At 36.8% G+C, this 17,909-nt stretch overlaps 2 protein-coding genes across 16 annotated transcripts in view; one reads left to right on the top strand and one right to left on the bottom strand.

The window, feature by feature from the left end:
* The window catches only part of PRPF40A (pre-mRNA processing factor 40 homolog A), a 52,770-nt gene extending 44,804 nt beyond the window's left edge, over positions 1–7,966 (top strand). For 4 of the 11 annotated variants that reach the window (XM_029934573.1, XM_029934563.1, XM_029934566.1 and 1 more), the window contains 10 exons: positions 593–707; positions 868–971; positions 1,082–1,198; positions 1,462–1,599; positions 1,933–2,028; positions 3,994–4,080; positions 4,163–4,259; positions 4,342–4,403; positions 5,225–5,356; positions 6,920–7,012. In XM_029934573.1, coding sequence (XP_029790433.1) covers positions 593–707; positions 868–971; positions 1,082–1,198; positions 1,462–1,599; positions 1,933–2,028; positions 3,994–4,080; positions 4,163–4,259; positions 4,342–4,403; positions 5,225–5,356; positions 6,920–7,012 — 1,041 coding nt within the window. Of the gene's footprint in view, positions 1–592; positions 708–867; positions 972–1,081; positions 1,199–1,461; positions 1,600–1,932; positions 2,029–3,993; positions 4,081–4,162; positions 4,260–4,341; positions 4,404–5,224; positions 5,357–6,919 lie in introns of all 11 variants that reach the window. The other 7 variants (XM_029934564.1, XM_029934565.1, XM_029934568.1 and 4 more) reach the window with 3 other exon arrangements.
* A 5,875-nt stretch (positions 7,967–13,841) lies between these two features.
* The window catches only part of FMNL2 (formin like 2), a 307,011-nt gene continuing 302,943 nt past the window's right edge, over positions 13,842–17,909 (bottom strand). For 2 of the 5 annotated variants that reach the window (XM_029934582.1, XM_029934586.1), the window contains one exon: positions 13,842–15,942. In XM_029934582.1, coding sequence (XP_029790442.1) covers positions 15,833–15,942 — 110 coding nt within the window. In that variant the 3' untranslated portion in view covers positions 13,842–15,832. Of the gene's footprint in view, positions 15,943–17,779; positions 17,874–17,909 lie in introns of all 5 variants that reach the window. The other 3 variants (XM_029934585.1, XM_029934583.1, XM_029934584.1) reach the window with 3 other exon arrangements.

A 17,909-nucleotide genomic window follows, 5' to 3' on the forward strand; every position in this document is an offset into this window, starting at 1 on the left:
TATCTTTCAAGTACTTAGAAGCTATATTTGACCTGGGTCTACTATATTGAACAGCGTAGGTGTAGTAGTTGCAGAAGCAGAATTTTGGGCCATAGTTGGGCAGGTTGTGGCCATAGTTCTTTAGAGACCTTTGTTCTAGAATTAAACTCCCTATGGATTTGGGAAAGCAGGAAATGTGAAAATTGCTGAGTCTAAAAGTTTTAATGTTACCCTGAAAATCAAAAAAACAGAAAAAGATAATGAACGAATTGGAATAAGCTTATAAAGATTTAGTCTTGAGATATAAAATTAATACAGAAGACATTGAAATGTCCATCTTAAGGGACAATAAATCAAACCTTGGAAAAATAATGTAGCTTTTCAAAGATCTTTTTCTTTGAAGTACAAAAGAGTTTTTTGCCTAAAAGCAGATTTTACTTTCATCGGAGAGCAAGTATTCTTTGTACCTAAACATTTTTGTGATATGTTGCTACAAGAGTTTCAAATATTGCTGTTTTTAAAGTGTTTTCATATTACAGTAATATTTCTAATGTCCTTGAAGATGATATTTGAGTGTGATAGGTTTTGGTGGTGTTGGGTTTTCCCTCCCCAGATATTTTTAGATGAACTCCATGAACATGGACAACTGCATTCTATGTCGTCTTGGATGGAATTGTACCCCACCATTAGTTCCGACATCAGATTCACTAATATGCTTGGTCAACCGGGTGAGATTGTTTTCTTTCCCTGTTTATGGTTATGATAGTAGTTGGAATGGGCCAGAGAAGCAGGGGGTTGTGTTGGGGAATGGAGGGGTGCTTTATTTTGTTTTATAAACAAAAAAGTAATTGCAGCTCTTTGGTTAGAGCTAGCTTTTGACTTCTTTAGTTTTTTCATTAGGATCAACTGCACTTGACCTTTTCAAGTTTTATGTTGAGGATCTTAAAGCGCGTTATCATGATGAGAAGAAGATCATAAAAGACATTCTAAAGGTAAACAGTACTTACTATTTATTGTCAATATGTAGTATATTTTAAAAATTGATACTGTGTTTCTTTGATTTGTATGTATCATTAGTGTTAACAGGATTTCTCTTTCCTAGGATAAAGGATTTGTAGTTGAAGTAAATACTACCTTTGAAGACTTTGTGGCCATAATCAGTTCAACTAAAAGATCAACCACATTAGATGCTGGGAATATTAAGTTGGCTTTCAATAGTGTGAGTTATCATCTTTACTAACTTTAGGTTTGTACTAAAAAACTAAGTATTTAAGCTGTAAGTTACTGAAATAAGGGAATATGATTTTACTGAGTCTTTCAGAGTAAAGTAAAAGAAAATAAATGATGATGAAGTTTCCTTTGTTCAAATTAATTGGTACTATAAATTGGCCCATAACTTATATATGATGGGAGAATGTTCGAATTAATAATGAATTATTTCAGTTGTACTATTGTAACTGATTAAATATGATTTTCTAAAAGTTACTAGAAAAAGCAGAAGCCCGTGAACGTGAACGAGAAAAAGAGGAGGCTCGGAAGATGAAACGAAAAGAATCTGCATTTAAGAGTATGTTGAAACAGGCTACTCCTCCAATAGAGCTGGATGCCGTCTGGGAAGATGTAGGTATAACTGTGAAATCTCTCTAACGATTCGTTTCCTTTACAATTGAAGACAGAAGTGTTTTTAGTTGCCTTCTCATAGCCCCCAAAACAAGTTGACGTTATTTGTAGAAAATAAATTAAATATATTGAGAATGTTTTCTAAGTGTAAAGTCAGCTCTCACCCTGCATTTAGGAATATTTATTAAAATGGTTTGGACTTCAGAGGAAAAGAAATAGGATTTGGGGGGACGAGGCTGTCGATAGTTACCACTTGCTGTTGTGATTCTTTTTAGTCATACTGGGATACTCTTCTTGGTATTTATGTATGTGTTCAATATCTGAATTTTTCAGATCCGGGAGAGATTTGTAAAAGAGCCTGCATTTGAGGACATAACTCTAGAGTCTGAAAGAAAACGAATATTTAAAGATTTTATGCATGTGCTTGAGGTAATTTTAGTATTCTCATAATTATGTCGACTATTACAATATATATAAAAGTATTAAAAGATTAAAGTATGTTTCTTAACTTATACTGCCTCTATATAAATGTCATTACCCAAGATGATTAAAGAATTGATTTTTCCAAACAAACTGCCTTTAAGTCAAGGGAACTGAGCTTGCATGTGAATATAAAGATTTGTTCTTAGAGACAGCTTATATTTGTTTTGTATTTTTACTGTGTGGCAGCGGTTTAGCAGCATCCTAGAATGACCGGGACACCTAAAGAAAATTTGAACAGCTTTTTAAGCACACATTTCAAATATTACACTGTAAGATGTGTTGAATGTTCAGGGTGGTCTGGAAAATAATGGAGTAAGTAGTAAGTTACTCCATTAGCAGAATATGAGTATTTTGATGAAGATTTCAGTTAGGTATGTGTATATAATAAATATGCTACATTGACCAGTAATGCTAAATAATAATATTTGGTGCCTCTGTGGGGCCATTGTTCTAATGGTTCTACAAATACATGTATGAAGTGGGTCCTCACAACAACTTTGTGAAGTTATAGATGAACAAACTGAGGTAAAGAGAAGTAATGTGCAAGGAAAGGATTCGGCCCCGGGCTGTTTGATTCTAGTGTCAGTGCTTTTAACAACCCTATCTTGGCAGTTAGTAAAGTGATCTTTAGAACATGCTGAAAAGCTGGAAGTTATTTAACATTAGAGTGTTGAGTGTTATGATCATTGGACACTGCAGGTTACTTAATTATTCAGTGTTTCTTTAGATTTCTTGTTTTTGATGAATCTGTGTTGACAACAGTTTGTTCCGTTAACATGTATCCACATGCACCTTTATTATTTCCCAGCTGCCTTTCAATTTAGTCCTAGAAGCCTCTAGATCTTTTCTAATCAAAGTGTGTTTTAGAGCAGCAGCATCTGCATTCCTGGGGGCTTGTGTGAGAAATTCAGAATGTCACAATTGCTGGCATCGGAGTCAATCAAACAAGGTTCTCCAGTGCTACAATAGAATTAACCGTGAGCAGCTCTGCTTTAGCTAGTGTTTTAGCATTGTCCCCCAGTTCCATAATCATCAGCAGGCTTCTCTGGTGATCTGTGCTGGGAGTAAAGTCGGGAGGCCATAAATGGAGCTGAAGATGGTAGCAGAGGGAGGAGCCAATCACGTTGGAATAAGTTTTGGCACACTAGTAGTCTGAGCCTTTGAGTTAGAAAAGGAGAAAGAATTACATTCAGTGAGATCAAGTAAAAGGAGCTTCCCTTTTGAGCCAAATCTTTTGTATTTCCGCTTACTTGTAAACTGAAGCATAATTATTTTCAAAGCCATAGATAGGTTGGAGGCAAGGAGCTTTTACTGCAGCATTGAAGAGTTAAAATCCACAAAGAGATTTACTTTTCTGATTTCATGTGGTGTTCGACTTAGATTGCCTTTGGAGCTCTTAAGTTTGACTAGGAAGTGAATGCCCGTAGGTGCAGAGAAAAAGGAATAGATTTTGCTTTATTCTGAGACTAACCTCATTCATGTTAGTTCAAAGATGGCTCTGAGGTAGTTTGTTCGTGGTGCCAATCCTAGCTTGCTGAACAAAGCCAGATTCATCAGAAAAACCATGTCTCAACGCAGTTTTATTTCATTGTTGTTGAAAGCAGGACTGCTCTGCAGATTATACTTGTCTGGAGTGTATGCGGTATCTCTACTAAGGCACACCACTCTTTCCTCTAAGAAGGACACCTTTCTTAATACTTTGCCATGTTTAGATAGTGAAATGAGTGGGTACAGGAAGGATGATTCGGAAGAAACAGAACATTGCTAATTCTTCGCAGTTTCAAGAACTATGTCCTAAATGGGCAAAACAAATGAGATTTTTACTAATAACTTACTTGTATAGCATTTCAAAATTCTTTATGAGCTATCTAATGTAAAGTTTTGAAATCCTTTTTCTTTCTGCCCCTGTAGCATGAATGTCAGCATCATCATTCAAAGAACAAGAAGCATTCTAAAAAATCCAAAAAACATCACAGGAAACGTTCCCGCTCTAGATCGGTAAGAAAGTTTATTGAGGCACCCTAAATGTATTGAAATTTTTGTTAGCAACATTATGAATGAAATTATGTGTATTATGTAGGGGTCAGATTCAGATGATGATGATAGCCATTCAAAGAAAAAAAGACAGCGATCAGAGTCTCGGTCTGCTTCAGAACATTCTTCTAGTGCTGAGTCTGGTAAGTGTATCTTTTCACTTGGTTAGAATCATTGGCACTCGGATGTCCTCAAATTCTGACGTTTTCTTTTTATGTCACTTAGAGAGAAGTTATAAGAAGTCAAAAAAACATAAGAAGAAAAGCAAGAAGAGGAGACATAAATCTGTAAGCAAATTTTTAATTTTTTATACTACACGTAGGCATTCACCCTTAACTTGTTTAGTAGCAATAGAAATCTTTTCTGCTAGTTCAAAACAGTCAGGTGGACCCCGACTCAGGAATTTTAAAGAAAAATTGAAGACAATCTATAAATCTTCTAGCAATCCTTAAAAACACACACACATACACCCATCAGCGTGAAGATTCCCACTCTGGCTTTTTAAAAGGAATCTTAGAGAAAGACCCAGGTGTGTGTGTTGTAGCTGTGGTGAGAATCACAAATTTAAATGTTCGACCACTTCCTCTGATTCTCATTCTCAATTTTACATATGCATCAAGATACATGCAAGGACCTTTTTCAGAATATAAGTATGTGTTGAGTGATGTTTTTCTTCATGCTGTTCACTTAAATTTGTATGTAAGTAATTCAGGACCACTTACGTAGGTGGTGACAGTATACTTTAAATCCTACTTGTCAGTTGCAGTTTTGAGGAGAGAATTGTTTTACAGTCAACCTAATCGATGATTAATCACAGCATCTTGTGTACATATTTGAACATTTCATTTGGGTTGGTAGAAGATGTAATGTTTACATTTTGTGTAATAGGTAAAATCCAATCTTGTGTGCCTTCTTCTCTAATTTAGTAAAGCTCTTTTATGATGTTCCTTTATTAGAATGTCATCCTTCCCAAAGGAAAGACCTTCCAGATTTCACACTAGGAACACACCTATAATATATGGATGTTCTTAAATATTACTTATACAGAGATATTAAAAAATGAATGGTATCTTCATCAAAATGTTAACATTAGTTTTTATTTACACAGGACTCTCCAGAGTCGGATGCCGAGCGAGACAAGGATAAGAAAGAAAAAGACCGAGAAAGTGAAAAAGACAGAACGAGACAAAGATCAGAATCAAAACACAAATCACCTAAGAAAAAGACTGGAAAGGATTCTGTAAGTATTCAGAATTATTTCATACTTGTGTTTTCACAATATAAAAGTGGAATCCACAGTTAAAATTATGACCGTAAATAGACACTTTGTAGGTTGGCTACCACTGAAGAAAACAATGGAACTTCAATTAACTTTCTTTCACACAAAATAATTCTCTTAAGATGTGGTTATGAATGAACTGATGGGAGTGTCCTAAATTTTATATTCCTCAAAAATTAAGTCTTCCATGCTTGTTTTAACCCACTAAGAAAGGATATGATCTACTTTGTAAGTTCTAAGAAGTACTACTGTACATTTTCTATCTGATTTTTTAAAGAATATAAAAGACTCATTTCCAGAGTTCTCCTGCTAGGTGTGCACAGTTGTTACTATTAAATTCAGTTTCAAAAGTTAGCATTCCAGTAACTTTTAGGAGTAATCATTGTGAGGGAAGAGGTGAGGGCAAAGGGATAGGAAAGAACTACAAGGCTAACATTTTAACATCAAACTGCATAGTTTTTTAGTTTCCCATATATGTATGTGTGTGTGTATACATACATGACAGTACAGCAACACATGCCTTATTCCTTCCACAAATACTGGGGAGTTAGCAGGAATAATGCCTTTGAATCCACCTGTGGAGAGTTTAAACTGTGTAGATAAACACCCTGCTTCTCCCTCTGGATATTCTAATTCAGTTGATATGGAGATTCTTTTTAAAAGCTGCCCTGGTGGGGGCACGTGGGTGGCTTAGTAGGCTAAGCATCCAACTTTGGCTTGGGTCATGATCTCACGGTTCACAGATTCGAGTTTCACATTGAGCTCCCTGCTGTCAGCACAAAGCCCGTTGTGGATGCTCTGTCCCCCTCCCTCTGCCCTTCCCTCACTTGTATGCTTGCTCTCTTGCTCTGTCTCTCTCTCACTCAAACGTTAAAAAATTAAATAAAAGCTGCCATGGTGAGTCTGATGAGCATCCTTGGTGAAGAGTGAAGATTAAGCTATTTATTAGCATCTCAACAGTTTTTCTTTGTAATAAGTTAAGTTAAATGAAATCTCTGAAGGGAAGGAGAATAGGTAAACTATCCACTTTCTAAAGGTTCTTCACAGATATTTTTATTTTTTGAGTTGTTTTTTAACCTACTATTGTCCTGGTCATAAATCTTACATGTTTATCTGAGGATAGTATCCTTAAAGCGTAACACTTTTCTGTAATATAAAACACTTACTGAGATGACCTAAAGTCTGCAAAATTAGGAAGGAATATAGTGCCTTAGGTAATGAACCCCCACCCTCACCCCTGGCTTCCATTAAGTGGAAACAAGAGGTTTCATACTCAGTGGTATAACCGGAAGGAAAAGTAACCCGTGTAAAAGTTTCTTCTATCTCCCCTAAAGTAACCAGGGAGTAGTCAGCAGCTCAGTGGTAGATTTTTGGGAAAGAGGTCAGTCCTTAAACCGTGTGATGGGTTGCTTGCTGTGGAGAAGAATCCTTATAAATTTTGGATTTCCTTTTTCAAAGATTTACTACTACTCAATGTTTTGAATACTGGCATTAAATATAAAATTGTGTCCAATGTCTTTTCAGGGGAATTGGGACACTTCTGGCAGTGAGCTGAGTGAAGGGGAATTGGAAAAGCGCAGAAGGACCCTTCTGGAGCAACTGGATGATGATCAATAAATTATACCAAATATATGTTTACAGTATGATTTAAAGTCTAATTCAGACCAGGGACTCTATTTTAAAAGTTCAATTGAAATAACACTGGGTTTTAATTATATCACAGGAAAAAAAGTGCATTTAAGTATTGTTATTGTGGACTTTATAAAAGCAAAGGAAATTGAAAATAACTTTTGATTCTGTATCAAGAATCATATTTTCATACGGTCATAACTGTCTTTCTGAGACCCTTTCATAGGGCACTGCAGGATGGATTAAAGGTGGCAATTTACTGATAACTGCAGGTGTCTCTACTTTGTTCTGAAGTCTAAGTCATGAGGCGATTTGATTTACTTTATAGAAGTTGGATTTTGAAGATATAATGAACAATTTTTTTGATATTTAGTAGTACAAAAAAAGCACCAGCAACTGATAAAACTGCTTTTTTGTGCACTACCCAACTGGTTAAAAACTGATATGATCTTTTATGGTGAACTCAGAAATAGGTGTTCATAATGGAAACCTGGTAGACCCTTAACTATAGTGGTGCTAATGAGCACTACTATAATAAAGCCACCATTATTTTTTATGAAACATCTGAATACATTTTAAAAAGGCTGTCGTGAGGGCATTATTTTGAGGTGATGTTTAAAAAGTTAACATCAAATCAAATTGTAAATTAGTTTAAATATATTTGCCTTAAGGACCTACTAAAGAATGTGCCACCAAACTTTAAGTGATAGTTGCAATATCCTTGTCTGAAACAAAAATCAATGTTGACTTAAACATTTTCTTTAACAGTTTTGTCTTTTTTTTTAATCCAATCTTTTCTCTTGCTTTTTTTCACTGAGGAAGTCTTTTATCTTCCCTGCTCACTGAGAAGTATTGACTTCGTGGTACACATTCTAAAGCATTTCTGATTTGAATATTTTTGTACATTTTTATCAATTATTAAACCTTCTCTTCTAGTGTGTACTAGTATTTATTTCTACTTAAACTACTCAACTCTAAGAAAATTGTATGATCATTTCAAGATATTAAATCCTTGAAATTTTGCTTCATCTTACCCATATAGCTAGGTTACTTTCCCTTATTAATATTTAAGAATATTATAAATCAGTACATTTGAAGCCCCTATAATTTGTTTTTGGTCTATCAATGTCCTATAGAAAACTTTAGAGAGACAATGGTTTGAAGCTAGAATCTTTACGTGCTAAGTTTTGAAAGTTGGTAATGTAATTTACACTATTTTCCTTCAGTGCAGGAGATTTTTTTTAAATAAGTAAACTTTAGCATAGTCTTTGACATTATGTATTTTTTTATTTTGGACACTTGGAGCAATCCTGTTTCAAGTTGGGATTTAGAAGGAAAAAAAGTCCATTTTGTTTTTCCGTCACCATTCTGATGCCATAACCAGGACCCCTCTCCCATCCCTGACCACGGTTTCAATTAAACCTACCATCCACTCTTGAAAGCCTCAAGTAAAAGGGAACAGGGAAGTTGTTTCTACTCCGCCAAGTCATCTTTCTGCTGTGGAAACAAAAATCACTGTCCTTAGAATATGTGAAGTAATCAAGTTACTTGCTTGAGGGTTAGTCTCTTATTGTAGCTTAGAACCAAAACATATAACAACTTTGGCAATAGGGAGTTGCCTAGATTTAATTTTCAGACGTCTCATAATGATAGTTAATATCGCTAATCATGTCAAACACTTGACATGTAAGTCGGTGGTAAATCAGAAGTACTAGTGGTGTTTCACAAGAGAATTTAGAATCTGTAAAACTTTAATTCCATGAATGATGACTTTTTTAAGTTTTAATTTTTCTATTGAAATAAAATGCTATTGATAATGTTTTAGCATGTCCTCAAAATAGATTTCTGTATTTCTTGGAGAGACCTTATCACCTCAGATCCCTACAATACAAATTCAAGTTTCTCTATACAGTTCACCCATGAAAATTATTTGACCTAAAAACTACTGAATAAACTGCAATTCAGAATATATCCTTATTGTAAAAGATATAATCGAAGTGACTTTAATCCTGGTCTACACTAAATGATCCCATCAGATGGGATTTAGTTACCAAAAAGATACTGTATAATCTGAAAGCACAGGTGGTAGAAGATTTTGTTACAGCAAGAATTCTATGTGAATATTTTTCACTTATTAGATTAGCTTTCTAAATTTTCAGTCTGCTACAACCTGAAACGTCTTAGAATATTGGTTCTCTTAGAGTTAAGCAGATTTGTCCAAACTCCTTTTGGAACACACGTTCAAACAGGGAAGTATGTTTATTTTCAGATGAGGGAAATTTATACTTTGCAGTTAAACATCAGACTCAAGTAAATGAGGCTTTTTCTTCCCTCTGTAACATCAATATTAATGAATCTGGATTAAATTTACTAATGTATTTAATATCATAGTAAAGTCAGAATCTCAACTATTTGATATTTTCTTTTTCTTAGAGTCCAGTAATTCCTATGTGGGAAAATTGAATTTGTATGAAAAGTTAACTTAGTCGAGTATGATGAATTCTTTGCACTTTCTCATATTTAAATAATGCTTTTAAATAAAAGCAATGGTCCCTACCTTTTTTTTTTAGTAACACAGCAAGAATATTTCATAATTACCCATGAGATTCAGCATATAGATTAGTCATGTTTTTCAACAATAAAAACTTCTCTACCAGTGAATTTGAAAATAATCAAAATGTCACAGCTTGACTTTTGCTAATTGGGCCTCATTTCATACAACTATAAAATAAAAATGGCCTAGCTTAGTAAGGCTTTAATGCATTGATGGAGTAAAAAAAAAATGTAAACACTGGAACATCTTTGTACATTTTTCTGGAAAGAGGGTCCATAATTATTTTTCAAAGGGCCTTTGTCCTGTGTTACAGAGCATTTGCCTAGATGATCCTGGTTTTCTTCCAGTGTTAATAGTCAATTCAGTGCTGACTAGGCAGCCACTTTTCTCTTTGCATCCAGAAAGGGGTAGCCTTATAAAAAGATTTTTCTTTTATAGTTGAGATGCTAATTGAGAGAGAACAGTTTCTAATCAAATAGTACCCAGGGAAGAGTGATGAATGCGTTAAGTTTATAGAATATTTGAGTATTAATGTAATTTAAATGTAAAATATAAAACTAAGGAACCAAATAAACATTTCTAAAAGCAACACGAGGCAAAGCACATTAATTCCTTGTATCCTAAGCAGCAGGCTGCTTCTTTTCCCTTGGGATGGCTCTCTCTCAGTACCAGGTACACTTTTAATTCTTTTACATTTTCTAGGTAAAACTGTACTCACTTTACATAACAGGAAAGCAAAATGTCATGAGTAGTTTTTCATGGAACTGCGTTCTAAATAGGCATTACAGCATATTTCAGTCTAATGATTCTTACCTTGCTCTTAAGTTTTTCAGTTGTTTGGACTTAAATGGTAGTCAAGTTCGTGGGGGACAGCGATTTTTGTGTCATTACCTGCGATAGCCTGTGGATTAGAACAGTGCCTGGCACGCAGTAGGCATACATTGAATGTAAAATTTTAGTTGACAGACTTACCCAGCAGTCATGGTACCCAGCCTCTGCATCATAGTGCTCGGAAAAGCCTCCTGCAATAAACTATACTAGACCACAAGTAAAGCCGCATACACAACTGAACTGCACTGAGAACAAGCTCTGGTGATTATACCTTGTAATTTTTATACAGAAATTCCCAAAAGCGTGTTAGTACATGTAACGTCCGTGTGGTTTTGAGAAGGAAAGGAAATCCCTCGTGATTTGAAACCGCTTTTTTCATATTCATAAGTTAATATTTTAGTAGTTCAAAAGTAGTAATTTCTATTTAAGGGGAACATTTAGGTAGATCAAAGTTAGTCTTTGGTTAAAGGCCATGCTGCGAACAACAGCAAAATTTCCTATATTCTAAACAGAACTAATCATTTCAGCCTACATCCAACAAAACAATGAGGTTTGGGAAGTGAGAAAATTTGGCTCCAATTATACACTCCCTCCTTCTCTCCATTTCATTTAGCTGGTCTCCTTCACAGAAGCTCCTTAAGTAGATTTTCTGTGCTTTTCAAACTTGCTACATAAAAACTGCTTTTGGGACTCCACAGGATCTACACTTCAAGGCCATCTTGTCCTGTTGCTAATGACTGGGAATTGCCCCGGGTGTAACGGCCTGTTGATGTGTGTACTTCTGGGGAACTAACCACCCCCCACCCCAGTTTTCATTCATAGACCGAAACAGTGGCGGCCTAATCAGAATCCAGCTAAGCCATTTCTTGATGTCCCTCTATGCTGTTCCTTGGGGTATCTAAAATGTGCTATTTATAAATATTTTTTGACCCTGCCTGAAACTGGTAGGTTTGGTCTCTTGCCTACCTCCCTATACCTAAACAAGATTTGTTCTGAAAGGTGAGTAATTAATAGGAACAGGTTTCTATTTTCTGTGTTTGTAATTACCAGATTTTCTCTTCTGTTTATATATTGTTCTGATGTAAAGAACCTTAATAGTTATATAAAATTAGACTTTTGTAAATAAATATAATTTATTAGAAAAAATGACATCTTTTACTAAGTAAATTGGATTTGTGTCAACCTTTTCATTGAAGCACCCCTCCTACGCAGCGTTGTGTGCTATGAGGCTAGATGCCCCCAGTTTCCTCAGTGTGATACTTGATTTTCTCTATACAAATTAGAGCAAAGAAAGTCTATCAACACTTGATGCACTTTTTCTTCAATTTTTTTTCTTGAAAATAGATTAGGTATTATAAGAGAAATTAAAAAGATTAATCCTTTCATATATACTGGGCCAATCATCCTTGCAGACATTTCTGATAATTTTAAAAATGTCTTAGGGCTAAGAAAGAGCTGTTTTATTGCCTTAATTGATATATGAATTGTAAACCTATTGCAAAAGTAGATCTTCCAACGTAAAAAGTTAATTTTACAAAATCCAGTACATTGAACCAGCCAGTGATGGATCTATCAAGTCCCGTTCTGGGCCGAGCATTGTAGAGTCAGCAGGGCCCTTTGGATGTTCACTGCAGTGTAATTTTAGTAGAGGAGAACTTAGACTTTTGGGGATGGGGAATCAGGAGACTTAATTCTGTGTCACGGGCAAGCATCCTTTAGAAGTGGTCACGGGCAGCTGGGTGGCTCAGTCATTGAGCACCCAATTTCAGCTCAGGTCACTGATCTCAGAGCTCATGAGTTCAAGCCTGAGTCAGTGCTGACACCTCAGAGACTGGAGCCTGCTTTGAATTCTGTGCCTCCCTCTTTCTCTGCCCCTCCCACACTTAAGCTCTCAAAAATCAAAACATTAAAACTTTAAAGATAAACATTATTAATGGTATATAATGGCCTAAACCTACCATATCTACCTCATTTGAACCTACTGCTGGTGTTTGGGTTTGAAAATGTTCTAAATTTGTAAAACATTAAAGATCTTATTTCTGGGGCATCGGGGTGGCTCAGTGGTTAAACATCCAACTCTTTTTTTTTTTTTCCTGCTTATTTATTTATTTTTGAGACCGAGAGAGACAGCACAAGCAGGGAAGATTCAGAGAGAGAGACACAGAATCCAAAACAGGCTCCAGGCTCTGAGCTGTCAGCACAGAGCCTGACGCGGGGCTCGAACCCACCAACCATGAGATCATGACCTGAGTTGAAGTCAGACACTTAACCGACTGAGCCACCCAGGCGCCCCAAACATCCAACTCTTGATCTTAGCTCAGATCTTGATCTCAGGATCATTAGTTCAAGCCTCACCTTGGGCTCCACGCTGGGCACGAAGCCTACTTTAAAAAAATATCTTATTTCTATTACCATGAAGACACAAACTAGAGAATTTTACTATGGGTTTTAACTTTTCCTTCTCTATAAAATTAAGTTTCAACTACATTGTGTAACTGATGCAGTGAGAAGACCACTGAATTGGTAACAAAAACGTAATACAACAACTAAATAACTCATGCCCCTCTAAGAAAGTTGTTTTGAAGCTGGGACTGTCTAAAATACTGAATTTCAGGGGTGCCTGGATTGCTCAGTCAGTTAAGCATCTAACCAGCTCAGGTCATGATCTCGCAATCTGTGAGTTCGAACCCTGTGTCAGGCTCTTTGCTCAGAGCCTAGAGCCTCCTTCAGATTTTGTATTTCTGTCTCTCACACTCACTCTTTCTCTCAAACATTAAAAAATATATATCAGGGGTGCCTGGGTGGCTCAGTCAGTTGAGCATTCACCCTTGGCTCAGGTCATGATCTCGCGGTTCATGGGTTTGAGCCTCGCATCAGGCTTTGTGCTAACAGCTAGCTCAGAGCCTGGCGCCTGCTTCAGATTCTGTGTCTCCCTCTCTCTCTGACCCTCCCCTGCTCACGCTGTCTCTCTCAAAAATAAAACATTTGAAAAAATATATATATCAAATTTCCTTGCTTCCCCCTATAGAGAATATACTGAATTTTGCACAGAATTTTTTTCTGAGGGCTTGGAATTCTCTATCACTACAAACATCAGTATGTTTGGGCAATGGAGGCCAAATGGCTTGTACGTACCTGGCCAACCAATGTGGCTGTCGGTTGCAGGGTTACCTGGTTACCTGTGCAGTCCTCATGTAACAGACCTGTTACTGAACAGATCTGGGGGGGAGGCAGTGTCTTCACCAAAGAAAAGTGCTTCTCTGGAAGCAATAGAATCATTAAGGACAGTTTTGGAGATGTATCCCTCACTATGAAAATCTATTTCCTATGTTCCACATAGCAAGTGACCAAGAGTTTGTACCTTGAGTTTAAGCCATAGAACTAGTAACACCTCTGCCAGAGTATGCCGCTGAAAGATCACATGTTACAGGGTAGTAGTGTAAATAGTTTATTTGCTCATATGCCATGAAAAGACCAGAAAAGTAACATGAACTGCTTTTTTATAAAACATTTCTAATATTGCTAAGAAGCAGGCCCATTAATAACAGAAAAGAACATGCCAACATTATTGTCTGTCTGTAGATTAATAAATAGGCAATTGTTTTACTATATGCTCATTGGCACTGAGCTCTGGAAAACAGCTGCTTGTGATAAGGGCCAACTACTTGTAGCTCGTAGTCAAATTGCTTTTTTTTTTTCCTCAACAAATGAATGCCGAGTCAACAGACAAAAGCTTGGCATGTTCTTTTTAAAGTACACATTTATGAAAATGTGCTAGCAGGTGGCAGTTTTAAAAGTAATTTTTTGTAAATAGGTATGCTAAAGTGAAATGTGGTAACTGATCCCTAAACTGTCCTTGTAGTTAAATATATATATTAAAAAAAAACCTATAAGTTAAAATAACATTCAGATTGTATAGCACAGGCTGATGCATTTTTAAACAATATTTACATTATTACCCAGAGGCTTAGGTGGGAATTAAAGTGTAAAAACCATAAAAAACTGCACCAATTTTATAGCAAAATATCTGTACATTTAAAAAGAGATCATATAACTACACATTATCGAAGGAAAATGGGACCTTCACCAAGGAGCTCACATAAGCACAACATAAAATAAGATTCAGTGGTTAAATACTATACAATAAACTTTACAATTAATATATTGATGTAATGTACCAAGAAGGTAAGCCAGAAGCAGAATGTATATTACGAAAAGTACAAACTAGCTTTAGTCCAGTTTTTGACTTTGGAATGGATCAAGTGCCCTGCCAGAGAGGAAGGAAAAGTAACAGTGGCTTAGTTGGCCATTTAGTCCCATTACCTATCATGTAAGCTTACTCCCAATGTGAATATTTCAAGCAATTTAATTGCAGTTCCCCATAAAGCAATGTGGGAAATCCAAAATTCAGCTTTGATAATGTGATGCGAAATGTATCCAATTTAGAAAAGGAGGAAGAATAAGGGGGAAAATAACTTGCGATTGTCAGGAGAATAAGGCTAGGGTAACTAACACTACTAGCTAGCAGAAGTAATCTTGATGCTTGTTGACAGAGCTAGTGAGCTTCCCCACCACCGGCTAGCAAGGCACCAATTTCTTTTCTCAGGATTGGCCCATAATAGTCCTCAGAAATCCTACTACTGATTACTGAGATGTTCATTTTAGTGCTAATTAATAAATACATTTGCATTATTTTTTTTAAAGCTGCCTCTAGCTGAAGAACACAGTACTGCAAATAAGTCTTACACAACTCTGTATGCCATTACATCCTTGCATTCATCCTGGTGAACTCTCCTCAGGGGGCGTCATAACCCCAGCACAGAAAGTAGCAGTAGTAGCAGCAGCACTCAATAACGAGTTGAGTGACGGATCCTGTGCCACCGCAATGCGTCCTGTTGGTACTTTGCTGAGGCTTGCTCATGGACGGGAGTCTATCATGGGACCTTCTCCTTCTTCCATGCTGCAAGCCCTTTAAAATACAAAGTTGATGGGTATGGCTAAAACACAAAATTCTTAAGACACCTCAGCAAAGGAAAAACCCGGAGCAGATTACATCCACGTTATTTACAATTTATCAGGAAACCAGGGTGTGCCATCGTGGGTCAGTCACAATGGCAGGTAACAAATGTAATACGAAATTTACATTTTGGTTAAAAAATTGGATAATATACTGGTGTAAAAAGATACCTAATCAAATCAAACCCTATTGCTTTGATTAATCTGAGCAGGTACTTCCACTTGTAGGCACTTGTTAACAAAGGTTGAAAGGAGAGCCCGTCATTTTTAAATTCCTATGTGTTTGCTAAATCTGAGCCCTTAGAAGATTTTATCAATGTTCAAGGTTGCAGTTATATGGTAGCACATCAAGTTCATGTGGAGAGTTTCATTCACACACTCGCTACTCATTCAGGCAGGTCTTGGGTTCACATGGTTATTTCGGCACCATTAACAGAACGCATGTTCTGATCATCAAAGCGCCGCCTGACACTTCTCCTCACCGCATCGGCTCGTCTGTATGGTTGGTTTCTAAGATCTGTAAAGAGAAGATCACCAATGAGAGACCTGCAACCTCGGTATCCTGCATCTAAGCAAGACAAAAGTCAGCTGGCAGCCAATCAAAGCAGCTTGTGTAGAAGAAGAGTCAGCTAACAAGGCCCTTCAAAATTCATTGACTATTCGAGCCAAGGACATCTACTTTGCCCTCAATATTTAAACAAATCAGGATGTAATACTGGTGTGATTCTGGAACTTTAAGAAAAATATATAGGAGAGGCAGTTGCTTTTGTCACTGGCCAGAGTCTAGCTGAAGTCTCATTTTGAAGTATTTCTTCAATTGGAAAAAAAAGCTGTGGCTTAGTTTCATCCTTTTTTTCTAGAAACTAAATATTAACAACAATTGCAATGAATCTTCAACTGCAAATCTAAGAAGCCAAATGCCCTGTCCTATCTTACCCACACTTTTAATCAAGGAAAGACGACACTATGCTTACTTTGCAGGCAGAGGTTCCATTATTTTTATTCAGTTAATATTCACTGAAGTCCATTTTTTATTTTGTGAAGTAGAAACAATGCTCATGTAACCACTAAAAGAGATAATCACTGAATCGAAATAATACTCCATTCCTGTCCATTCTCCCCTGCCACAGGTAGTTCCTGTTTCTCATTGGAAGGGAGAAGCTGATTGGGCCTTCCTAAATGTTCCCGTTTTTATTGCAAATGTACAGAATGTTTTAAAATGCCTAATGTTAAAAAAAAGAAAGAAAAAGCCTTGTTGAGTAAATGAATCAGTCACTGCATATGGCTCAAGGAGGCACTGTTCTAATGGAATAAAGTGGGCTAAACAAAGGAATTTTATTAAGTATTTTCAGTATGAAATCATGCTTTGCACTAGCAAGCAGGTAAGCTGCTTTTTAGTGTCAGGGCAGGCTGTGTACTTTTTCTGTTTTATTTAATTACTATATATTTCCAATATTTCCCTTTCATTAACTCAGTATTATTAACTTCTGTTAGGAAACATTCTATATTTAGAAGTGGGAAACAACAGAATTAAACCAGATCGAATCTTTCTTTTTCCCTTTACCAACTAAGTAGCTTGAATATGGTGCAAATGGGCCATATCTGGTCTACAGAATGTTTGGTCTCCAACTTTTATTTTTAAGTCCACTTTCTTGATCTTTACATAGATAATTAATATAAAAACCAGGGTTTCTGACTTCCCTTGGAAAACTGGAAGGCCTGGCAACACGGAGCCCAAATTTTCACATGGCAAAAACAGACTAGAACTAAGTCAATGCTGAGACCTAAGCTCTCTGGTTCAGCATAGTCCCCTGACTCCGCCCTACTTCTAAGTTCAAGGGAAGACTACTCGTGTGTGCCTTAATCCAGGCTTCTGCCTCCTGGCCCAGAGTTGTCAAGGAAGTTCAGAATTCCACCTCTGGCTAAGAATAGGCAGTGACTTGTAGCTCGGTGATGCCTGACTCTTCTAAAAAAAACTGGCCCTGAAGATCGCCATCTTTCTTCAGAGGCCATATGGGTATGTTCCCTGGCCAGGATGTGTCCTCAGCTTCTTCAGATCAAAAGAGGTTAACTCATTAACTTGAAGGCCAAGAAAAGGGTAGGGGAAGGACAGCCTAGCACCCAAAGCAAGTTCGATCATCATCAAATACCCTTGCCCAAGCCATCGCACTTAGTAACAGGGAAGCAGGCCAGAAAGAGTCCAACAGAGAGGCTCTGCCTCGCCTCACCGCAACGCGAGGTTACGGACACTTCTCCCCGCTCAGACTCTCACCAGTATTACCCCTCAGCCACAGACTGAAACCACTGAGCTGCATACAGAGAGAGGAGGAAGCTAAGTAAAAAGTGATGCTTGCCAGCTCTGTGTATCCTCCACCACCGGTGTGCTAGAAGAAATCCTTACCCTCGAGTGAACATTTGGAAATTTAGTGATATTATTCTTCTTTAAGGCTAAACAGAAAAAAAAACAAAAACACAAAATGATGG

Source organism: Suricata suricatta, chromosome 3, assembly GCF_006229205.1.
Source record: "Suricata suricatta isolate VVHF042 chromosome 3, meerkat_22Aug2017_6uvM2_HiC, whole genome shotgun sequence".
Lineage (NCBI taxonomy): Eukaryota > Metazoa > Chordata > Mammalia > Carnivora > Herpestidae > Suricata > Suricata suricatta.